Source organism: Lucilia cuprina, chromosome 4 (assembly GCF_022045245.1).
Source record: "Lucilia cuprina isolate Lc7/37 chromosome 4, ASM2204524v1, whole genome shotgun sequence".
Classification (NCBI taxonomy): domain Eukaryota; kingdom Metazoa; phylum Arthropoda; class Insecta; order Diptera; family Calliphoridae; genus Lucilia; species Lucilia cuprina.
Window position 1 is genome coordinate 73,014,122 of NC_060952.1, and position 11,068 is coordinate 73,025,189.

At 29.2% G+C, this 11,068-nt stretch overlaps 2 protein-coding genes across 2 annotated transcripts; one reads left to right on the forward strand and one right to left on the reverse strand.

Moving 5' to 3' along the window:
- Positions 1–942: 942 nt before the first annotated feature.
- Positions 943–5,964, reverse strand: LOC111675435 (cullin-5). Its single transcript, XM_023436199.2, has 7 exons — positions 5,822–5,964; positions 4,231–5,699; positions 3,716–3,836; positions 3,287–3,644; positions 3,033–3,208; positions 2,817–2,966; positions 943–2,752 (listed from the first exon to the last, which is right to left on the reverse strand). The coding sequence occupies exons 1-7, from the start codon at positions 5,828–5,830 to the stop codon at positions 2,615–2,617; spliced, it is 2,421 nt and encodes an 806-aa protein (XP_023291967.2). The 5' UTR covers positions 5,831–5,964; the 3' UTR covers positions 943–2,614.
- A 1,761-nt stretch (positions 5,965–7,725) lies between these two features.
- LOC111675452 (programmed cell death protein 10) lies at positions 7,726–10,750 on the forward strand. Its single transcript, XM_023436218.2, has 5 exons — positions 7,726–8,006; positions 8,173–8,350; positions 8,413–8,545; positions 8,952–9,116; positions 10,515–10,750. The coding sequence occupies exons 1-5, from the start codon at positions 7,938–7,940 to the stop codon at positions 10,597–10,599; spliced, it is 630 nt and encodes a 209-aa protein (XP_023291986.1). The 5' UTR covers positions 7,726–7,937; the 3' UTR covers positions 10,600–10,750.
- The last annotated feature ends 318 nt before the right edge of the window (positions 10,751–11,068 follow it).

The following is an 11,068-nucleotide window of genomic DNA, read 5'->3' on the forward strand; positions in this document are numbered from 1 at the left end:
GACAAGGCAGATGTTCACATATATTAACGATGATTAACTCTAGGTTCGAGGTTATGTCGTTATAACAATTCGATTGCGGCCGAAAGTATTTTCCCTGGGAAAAAAACGTTTGATCGATAAAGCTGTTACTGGACTGACACTGTTAACGAGTCGTTATCAGATAATTTGCTGCTGGAATATGAAAGAGGATTTTGATCTGGTTATCTAACAGTGCTCGTTTATTCTCGAAACGAGTTTTTAAAGCATTCCATGCTAGCTCAAAATTGTCATAAGAAAGTGGATATCTTTTTACTATTGCACCTGCTTCAACTTTTGTTTTGTTTCGAAGTTGATATAATTTTGTGACGGTAGAGAGTTTCGAATGATTTATGTACACTGCAGTGAACATGTCCCGAAATGATGGCCATTGTTCATAACTGCCTTTAGTGTTACATGGAGGAAGTTTTATGCAGTTATTGGAATTATCGGGTACAAAAGTTTGGGTAAGTGGTGGAAGCGAGTAACATGAAGCTGTATCAAAGCCTTGGACATTGGAGTTGTCCAGTCGGACAGCTTTCATTAAATCAAGAATTTGAGATATACAAAGGTAATAAGCGTCTACGCACGTATCAAAATTCGTCTTTGCCTGTTGTTTGAATTTTATCTGTTATCTAAGGGCGAGTTTTTCTGATAAAGATAATCTTCATTCTTTGGTTAAACCTGGTTTAATATATGTTTCGCGTTTTTAGTTATCAGTAAAGTTACTTATTATCTTAGTTTAACTGAATGTAATTGGCCAATTAAACTCAAGTTATAAGTGAGAAAACACAATTAACAAAAACAATAAAACAATGATTTCGAAAGAAGAAAAGTTTAATATTTTAAGTAAATTGCAGTTTTCTGATTTGTTTTGTTTCATTTTACAAAAGTATTATTTGCAAAAAACAGCTGTTCATTGTTTATGTTTTTGGCAATACTAACAAAGTTAACTGAACTTAAATCCATAACTGAAAAACACAATTATCGGTTAAAGTCCGCCTAAATTTGTTCCGAGTTTAATCTAACAGCAAGTTAAACCTAGTTTAACTCAGTTTAAGATTAAAGCTCAATTAACTTTGTTAGTATTGTCAAGTTTTCATTCAAAAACATAAACAATGAACAGATGTTTTTTGCAAGCAATACTTTTGTAAAATGGAAAATTTTGGAAAAATGTTAAATAAACATTTAAAACAATAATTAATAAAACAAAACAAATCAGAAAATTGCAATTTACTTAAAATATTAAGTTTTTGTTCTTCCGAAATCATTGTTTTTATGTCAAATCATTGTTTTTATGTCAAGTTAAACGCGGTACTTTACGAGTATGTCTGATACATTTAAAACTTTGAAGTAACACATTTTCTGATCATTTCAGATAAATATTTGGATAATTGTTTTAAAATTCAGATGTGTTTCAGATGAAGTAGGACAGAAAAATTCCTGGTAGATGTTCTTTCTTGGATTTATATTAAAGATTGTAAGAAGTTTAAGGAATAAAATAAAATATAACGTAAGATTTTGTTTGTTTAAAAAGTTTTTTTTTTATGAAGCAATATAAATTATAAAAATTAAAATGTATACAATTTTTAAAATATAACAGAAAAAAATTACAATTAAATTGTGAATTTTTTTCTTCGAAAATAAAAATAAGCAACCATAATTGGAACAGATGTGGAATTAAAAAAAGCTAAAGTTGAAAAAGGAAGATATTAAAAAATATATATAATTTACAATTTAAATACACAAACACTTAAAATTTATAAAAAAAATTAGGAATATGTTCTTAATGAAAAGGAAAAAAAAACAACACACAATATTAAAATTAAAAATAAAACAAGTTATTTTTAAGAAATTATAAACCTTATAAGTAGTTTTATAATAAAAAAAATAGGCAAAATCTGATCTATATACTACCGATACTTAAATTATGAACTGATTATTTGTGGAGTGGGTAAAGAGAAATACATAATAACTTTAGAATCGTTTTGTGTTCTTTTGCATGTTAAAGGAAGGATAATATCGAATTGTATTTAAAGAGGAAGGACATATAGTATAAAATCTTGTGGTGGTATTGTATGGAAGTAGTAAATAAATGTTTAATTTAGAATTTGGAATTATATTATGAAATAATTATATTTATTCACAACTTTTCTTTAAGTCTTGATGTTTAATATTATTTTCCCTTTTTAAGATCATATTTATTTTCTTTTCTTTTTTTAAACAAGACTAAAAACCTTCCCATCTATACACTTACAGTTTATTATTATACTATATCAAGTTTTTCATTATTTAATTAATTTAAATTTTTATATTGAATTTTATACTTTTGTTTTTAATATTCCTTCCCTGTAATTTATGTTTCTGCTATTGCTTTGTTCTTCTAATGGTATTTGTTTTTCTCATTTGAGTGTAAGTGTAAAGTAAATTAAAATATAAACTGTAAACCTAATGTTAAATTAAAAGAAAATGTAAAATTTAATAACCCGAGCATTCTTAATTAAGATTCTCTCTCTATCTGTAGATGTATGTATGTACTATGTATGTATATAAATATGTAAAAAATAAACGTAGAAAGAAATTTTAGAATAAATTATACTTAAGCCATGTATATGAAAGTATTGATATCGTCATCATCACGACGCATATACTTATGTTCGATCAGCCACTCTAATTGTTCTTTAATCATTTTTTTCGACGGTAAAAACATGTTTTTCAAAATATCAATCAATTCGGCCTGTATGAAAAATGAAACACAATTAAATCAAACGATTTTTACAAAATTAAAAAAATGAATTTACCTGTAATGTTGCATTATTCATACGTTTACGCATTTTCATTATTTTTATAATGGCCTCTTGGACACGTAGTATACGCAACTGAACTATAGATTGATTGTCTTCTTGTATAGAACGTTCAGTACTTAATTGTAAGCGACCAATTAGATTAAGCTATAAAACGATATCATATAAGAATATAAGCTTTACAAAATAAATACATAATAATTGCATTTTTACCTTTCCTCTGCGTTGTGATTTATTATTTTTAACCACTGCAAATTCTTGATTTACATAAAATAATGTATTCTCAGCAAAATCTTTCGGTGTTGGACAATTCGGCTCCATTAATAGAATTTGTTTTTTCAATTTAGGAAATTGTACCAGAGACCATAAAGTACGTCTTAATTCGGGATCTTTAAGTATAAATAAATAGTTTTCAAAATTAATTTATCAATCTAGCAAATGTGTGTATATATTCTTATAGATTTTACCTGGCAATTCAGTTGCTAAACGTAAATTTTCATATGATATTTTATCTTGTGGCCTTTGATTCCAAGCGAATAGTACTGCCATTTGAAATGTTGTGACATCGAGATCATAGCGACCAAAATTATTAACAAATGTTATTGTGCCATTACTCATGTGATGATACCACTGAAGTTTACGGCCGGAATGTTTTTTCTTATAGAATTCTTCCACATCGGGTATATAGTCTTCCAGTTCTAGAGGCAAACTTACCGAAACACGTTCGGAACAGCGAGCCCATGCACCGGCATTAAGAATTTTAATATTAATGGCATCATGACGTCCAGTCGAATTGCGAAATTGAGTATTTAAGTCTTCACTGACCTATAATGGTGAAGAAATTGTAATGGATTATTAAGGTGTAAAAGGTAATAGATAGGAGTCTTAAAACTTACTTTTATGTCTTGGAACATGCGTGCTAAACGATTGACATAATCGGCTGGCATACCAACTTCACGCAACCATTCAACTATATCTTCTTCCTTTTCGCTGTCAGCACTAGTACCTAATATTAGTCTAAAAGCAATGAACAATAAAAAAGTATTAGAAATGTTTTCTATCTATCTATCTATCTATCTATCTATCTATCTATCTATCTATCTATCTATCTATCTATCTATCTATCTATCTATCTATCTATCTATCTATCTATATATCTATCTATCTATCTATCTATCTATCTATCTATCTATCTATCTATCTATCTATCTATCTATCTATCTATCTATCTATCTATCTATCTATCTATCTATCTATCTATCTATCTATCTATCTATCTATCTATCTATCTATCTATCTATCTATCTATCTATCTATCTATCATCTATCTATCTACAACAAAATGGTTCTTATTAAAAAAGTCATTCTTCTTTAGAAATCTTATAAATAAAACCCCACCACCTCAACTTACCTTCTCGTTAAATGAACTTTATGATAACGCATAAACACATCCTTATTATTAACATATTTCAGCACCAACAGAACATCTCTTAAACGTGCATCAATTTGTTCGCTGGTCAAGCGTTTACTCAGCGGTGTACGACGCAACAACATGTCACAATAATTGGCCAATAGTTCAGGACATTTACTCTCAGGAGCTGTATATTTAACACCACGATTTTGTATACCCGTTGGCAATTCTAATTTGAAAACACTAGTATCATTAACTACCGTTTTAAATGCCTTATCGCGAGCCGTTAGGAAACGAGGATCATCGTTGAATGCATTCTTAACCAGAGTACTAAACTTGGTAAATAGTTCGAGTAGACGTTCTACATATTTTTCCGAGTCTTGAGTGATGATTTCAGAGGCGGACAACATATCGGCTAGGCCAGCTGAAACAATATGATTTTCCAAATCACGTAACATAGTATCCACCCCATTGGGTACACGATCCAAGAGACGAAACATTAGATTCAAACGATCTGTTTCGTATTCTTTGATGAGCGGCGCACATTCGGCTATAATGGTGTTCATGTGATCGCCCACCAAAACCTTAACACAAGTTTGTGCCAATATGGCATAGCTGCTGGGTTCCAAATAACGTTTAGCCCTTGATTCCTCCTCTTTTAATTTGGAATCGGCATATTTCATAAAGGCCAAGACGCCATTCGCCTGTTGCTGTTCTGTGGCCTTAAGGCGATAAAATGAAGTCGTGGCTTTTAAATAAGCTGCCTCAAAGTTTTCTCTATAGATCTGTAGTTTATCTTCGGGATTAGAACAGAGATTAACATAGCTTTCCCTAACACCAATCACCAGCTGGGCATCGTAGGCATCACCGTTGCGCTCGGCATGTACAATTTTCATTGCCGATTCTTGTAGACGATCTTTGATGTCTTTAAAAATGTGCTCATTCCAAGAATCCAACATTAGTTTCCGAACAATACTGTCTTCGGTGGGATTCTTTTTGTTATTGTTGTTATTATTATTATTGTTATTAGCTGAAGACGATGATGAGGTGCCAGCGGCAGCCGACGATGTCGAGGCAGCTGCTGCCGAGGAACTTGAGGCGGAAGTTGATGAACAGCTTGAGGAGGGTTGTTTCAATTGAAACCAATGCTCCAATTGTCGAAAAGGCAAAGGCAGGTAACTGGATTGTGTAAAAAACTTACGCCATTCTATTATGTAGGTCGTTAGCAAAGCATGTTCGCCGCGTTGTGACTGCACTTTTCGCTGGGCATGGGCTATAAACTCCACCACATCATTGCGCAGACAATCGTAGATTTTGGCAGCTCCTTTTTCATCCCACAAACACACCAAATGGACGCCATAAAATAAATCCTGCCACTCAACTTGTGATACTGTTTCCTGCTTCAAAAGTTTCAGAACAATAATACGCATATCAGGCCATACTTCCTCAAAGGATCGTTGTCCTTTACCCTAAACGCCAGCAAGGCACACAATGTAACAAAAAGTAGAAAAATCAACAACAAAAGAGATTTCAAAAAAATGAAGATTTTTTCAAGGTTTTTAATTAAACAATCAACTTGCTTGCTACTTACCTTTAGCATTTTTCTCAAGTATAATTTTATTTCACACTTTTTTTTATTAATTATTATTCATTTATTTACTTAATCGAATGGTTTGTTTTTTCTAATTAAATTTAAACTTTGTTTAATATTAATGTTTTTTAAGCTAAAAATGACATTTAATTTTTAGCCTTTTTTGCACAATTTTACTTGTTTTTCTAAGTTATTTTTGTTAAAAGTTTGTTGCTCTTTTTGTTTATATTTATTTTACAACAATAAAATATTGTTAAAATTCTAAATAGTTTGCAAAAAATTATAAAGAAAAAGAATTTTTTTCTTTTTTTGCGAATATGCAAAAATTCTACTTTTCGCCGCTATTTTTTCTTCTCTTCTATTTTTCTCTTGTTTGACATCTATTGTAGACATATGATTTGACAGCACGAGTCAATTTTACACCATGACATTTGGATGTAATTGTTTACCAGAACATGTCAAGAACTCAAATGTAAATAAATAGAGGTATTTTTTATATTTAATTAATTAATAAAATATTGTTAAAATAGAGCATGATTTGGTTTTTCATATCTTGTATTATAAATATACTTAATAGCACATAAAGGTACAATCAAAATTGTTATAACATGCTTAACGACTATGATTACCATATGTCTTAGATCTGTAGATCATTTCAAAAAATTGGTAAACATTCATTTTCAAGTCGACAGATTGGACTTTTAGGTGACATAAAACATTTATAAATAAAGATGGCTCTTCGCTGATATAATGTCCCAAAGTAGTGAATTCCCGTTTTTAATGATACGATATATTAATGAGATGAAGTTCTGAGGCCATATTCGCACGCAATATGTTAAATTCAGGAGAACTAATAACTGTAGTATTTTTATTTTAATTTAAAATTAAAGTAATAAGTATCATAATGGTTGATATCTCGAAAACCATTAAGCCGATTTCAAATATTTTGACGGATATGTGTTCATCCCGTCCAAGTTAAAAACATAACAAGTAGAAACAAATTATTCAAAATAATAGAGGACAAGGTATTTTTTGTGAAAGATAAAGAGTTTTGCATGCAAAGCCCCGTTAACTGCACCTACAGTTATCGTTTAATTGAAAGTTATTCTGCCGATTAAAATATTTTTTGTATGAAAACTGTCAATTTATTCTTAAAAAATAACCAGACTTTGTGATAATGGGGGAAATGTATTTTTTTAGTTTATTGTAGTTATTTTTAGTTCGCTATAAATTCTAAAAGCGACTATTGAATGTAATCATTATACATGTGTACGTAACAAATAAGAGAATGTTATTTATTTCTAGAATTTTGATTTCACTTACTGTTTCATTAGAATTGTATTATCTTAAAAATAAATATAATAAAAGTAAGCGAAAATACCGTTGAAGCTTTAATATCGTAATCAAAATGTCTAATAATTTATAAATTTTCGATTGTTTTTTATTTTACCATCTCTAATGTTAATTAAACACAGCTTTTCTCTCTTGTTTCTGCTGCTATTTGACATTTTCAAATGTCATTGATATTTTTGCTTTCACCTTCTGTTTCTCTCTTCTTATTTTTTTGTTCATGAACTACATTCAGTGTTGCCATTAATTTTAACCCAAATTGGTTATTTCTTTTCCCCACTAACAAAACTTGATAACACATTATTGTTTTTATAAAATGTACATGCTAGCAGTAAAGCAGACAGATATTGTTTGATCATTTTAGAGTGCAATACGGACTCAGCACACATGCATAAACTTTTGAGGTTCAAAGACCAGTATATCGATATGTTACTAATAGAATGGCAACTTTTAATTTCTGGTAATTTCTTAAAAGAAATTTGGTTAAAAAAACTGAATAACTGTGGCAACATTATGCCTACATTGCATTGTTGGTATTTTTGTAAGGTTTTATTTTTGTGTGAATATTTTTTCTTTCCCATTGGTTCTTCCGTGTTGAAATTTTCTTAATTAATTATTATTTTTTATTCTATTCAAAGCATATTACGAAAAGCCAACATTATTACAGAAAAAACAACAATTGTTTTATTATACTCTGTGTGGGAATTTATTAAAGAAACGAAAAAAAAATATTTTTCATTAGACAACAAGTTAAAGTAAATGTAAAATGACCATGGGTGAGATGCCAACACCGTCACTTGTCTTGCCCGTAATATTGAGACCCATATTTGCACAGGTAAAGTCACAACGTACAGAGTAAGAACTATATGTCAATAAATTACTGATTAAGTCAAGCTATGCATAAGTAGTAAAGTGTTAAAGAATTTCTAGGAAAAATAGGTCATGTACAAAAATGGTAATTAATTGAAAAATTGAAATGTTTTTGTGATTTCTCCTCACAGTTGGAGCGACGAGATGTGGGAGCTGCTCAATCACTGCGTTCGGCAATCTTAAAAACAGAACAAAATAATCCAGGATTTTGTTATGATCTTATCATGGCCATTACACGTAGAGCTGAACTGAATGTCAATCTAAATGAATCCGTTTTAAGATTACAAGGAAATTTACCAGAATCAGATTGTAAGTTTTAATGCTTTTTTTAGGTAATTGTTATTAATTTAATATATTTTTTCTGGTTTTAGTAAATGAATATCGCCTAACACGTACCGAAGAACCATTCCAAGAACTAAATCGCAAATCAGTGGCACTCAAAGTTATTTTAAGTCGTATTCCTGATGAAATTCAAGATCGTAAAACATTTTTGGAAACTATCAAGTAAGTTTTAGTGCAGTTATCAAACAATTAAAGTTCAGTTGATCATGTAAAGTTTATAAGGAATACTTTTTGAATTTTCTATAATATTGAGCCTAGAAACATAAAATACAAATCTCTACAGAAAGAATTTTCTTAACCATTTTCGTTCATTAAATGGTAAGAAAATTGAAACTTATTTTCTTTACTTTTTAAATAAAAACTTGTTTGGGTGATGTGATACTTCTAATTGTGGTTTTAACATTTTTTAAGGAAATGTTTACCTTTTATCCTATTTCATCGAATTAATTAAAATTTGCAAACAAAAAGAGACAAGAACAATTGTTTCAAAGTGTGACATATTAACTTTAAACTTTTCTTTTTTTACCTTTAAACAAATAACTAATAAAATTATTTTCTTCATTTACAGAGAAATTGCCAGCGCTATTAAAAAACTATTAGATGTTGTAAATGAAATTGGTAATTTCATACCCGGCGTTACTGGCAAACAAGCTGTGGAGCAGCGCAAAAAGGAATTTGTTAAATATTCGAAAAAGTTTAGTACAACACTTAAGGAATACTTTAAAGAAGGACAGTAAGTAAAAATTACAAAACAAAACATATTTTTCTTTATTGCTTTAAATTAAAAACAGGGAAAATCTAGGTATTATTTTTAAAACATAGTCTACCAAATGTATATCTTCTATAATGCAGACTAATTTGATTATTTTCTAAATATGTAATAGAAAATACAAATACATATATGTATATATGGTTTATCTATAAAACATATTGTGAGAATAAACTAATATGAGCTATTGTTATCATTATCTTATCTAGTTGGTTTGTGTTATATACTTTTTGTTATTTTTATATAAACATTCCTTTGAAGTGAGACATAAGGGTAGTTTACTTTTATTAAAATGTATTAATGTTTGAACATAGAAGAAGGATTTTTTACTTTTTCTGAATTCAAAGACTGAATTAGGTTTATAATTGTTGGTTTCCTTGTGACTTATTTATTGTTGTCAAGTTTTTTGATGGAAAAGGTGTTTCTAAAAGTAATTGCCTACGTACAATTGGCCTCTAATTTGGTGATATTATTGGTGAATGATGAATCATCGACTAATATTTGGAACCCCTCAGAAAACTGATTATGATGTCATTCTTGAAATTCTAATCTTTTCCACGAATAGCTCTATTCATACCTGACTTACCACAGTATGTTCTCTACGTGTACTTACATGATGGTTTCATATTTCTGTCTACCGAATACTTGTCTTGGAGATGTTGCTTGATTATTTTGAATCATCTCAGAAGTTAAGCAAATGGGAAGATATACTAAAAGATTAAATAGCTGATGTACTTTGCTTGTACATGGTCTGCAGTTAACATGTACAAACATTGGGTTAACAATGGTGCGGTGGTGGATCGTTAGCATCTAACTATGTTGAAGAAGAAGTATCATCGTGGAAAAGGACCGGCGTCTTGTATGTGTAATGAAAGAGAAAATAACTTTTTCGTGATCAATTTAAACAGATTTAAGTATACGAAAGAAAGAGTAGCTGTCATTATTTTGTCACTGTAGGAAATTTTTTTGCATTAGAGTCGACATTCGTTTGAATGATTTTTCATTCAATTTAACTGCTGTCGAGTTCACGTAGTCAATCCGTTTCCGGCTGCCAGCTTGAGGAATATGGCTCTAACGTTGGTTAGTTAGTTAGGTAGTTCGTTAGTTGGCAAGTTAGTTAGTTAGCTGGTTAGTTAGTTAGTTAGCTGGTTAGTTAGTTAGTTAGTTAGTTAGTTAGTTAGTTAGTTAGTTAGTTAGTTAGTTAGCTAGCTAGTAAGATAGTTTGTTAGATAGTTAATTAGTTAGTTTGTTAGGATTTCTATATAAGCGTTTTAAATATGTTCGAAAGTTCGTAATTAATAAATAAAGTATTACATAAATAAAACCACAATTCTTTCCTCATTTTCTTCTCTTTCTTTCCAGGCCCAATGCAGTATTTATAAGTGCCCTGTATTTAATACGACAAACTAATCAAATTATGCTGACGGTAAAAAGTAAATGCGAGTAGAAAATTTAAGTGCTTAAAATTAGTGGCATTTTTTATTTTATTATAAATTTATTTTTCTTTTAAAATTTTTAATTAAAAACAATTATTATGAAATATTATTTTAAAAAGAACATAATAAAACAAATCTAAAAACATTGTAATAGAAAAAGTTTACAACAAAACAACAACAACAAAAAACATAAAAAAGAGTAGCAAAAAACATTTATTTATTTAAACAAAAACCAACACAAATACAAAAAAAAAAAACCAACAAATACAAATTTAAATTAAAATCAATAAAAATCAACAAAAACTACAGAAAAAAACTTATTTACAAATACAAAAATATATAAATAAAATTAACACAAACAAAGAAAAAAACTATTTTTTATTTTCTCACTATAAAAAACAATAAATTTAAAAGAAAAGTTAAACAAAAATAAATTATTTAAAAGTTATTTAACAATTTTTTATGTAGTTTTTAGTATTA

Coding starts and splice junctions, on each gene's coding strand:
- LOC111675435 (XM_023436199.2), bottom strand. Junction 3,645..3,715: donor GCATGTTCCAAGACATAAAA/GTAAGTTTTAAG, acceptor TCACCATTATAG/GTCAGTGAAGACTTAAATAC. Junction 2,967..3,032: donor AATCACAACGCAGAGGAAAG/GTAAAAATGCAA, acceptor ATCGTTTTATAG/CTTAATCTAATTGGTCGCTT.
- LOC111675452 (XM_023436218.2), top strand. CDS start 7,938: ATGACCATGGGTGAGATGCCAACACCGTCACTTGTCTTGCCCGTAATA. Junction 8,546..8,951: donor ACATTTTTGGAAACTATCAA/GTAAGTTTTAGT, acceptor CTTCATTTACAG/AGAAATTGCCAGCGCTATTA. Junction 9,117..10,514: donor GAATACTTTAAAGAAGGACA/GTAAGTAAAAAT, acceptor CTTTCTTTCCAG/GCCCAATGCAGTATTTATAA.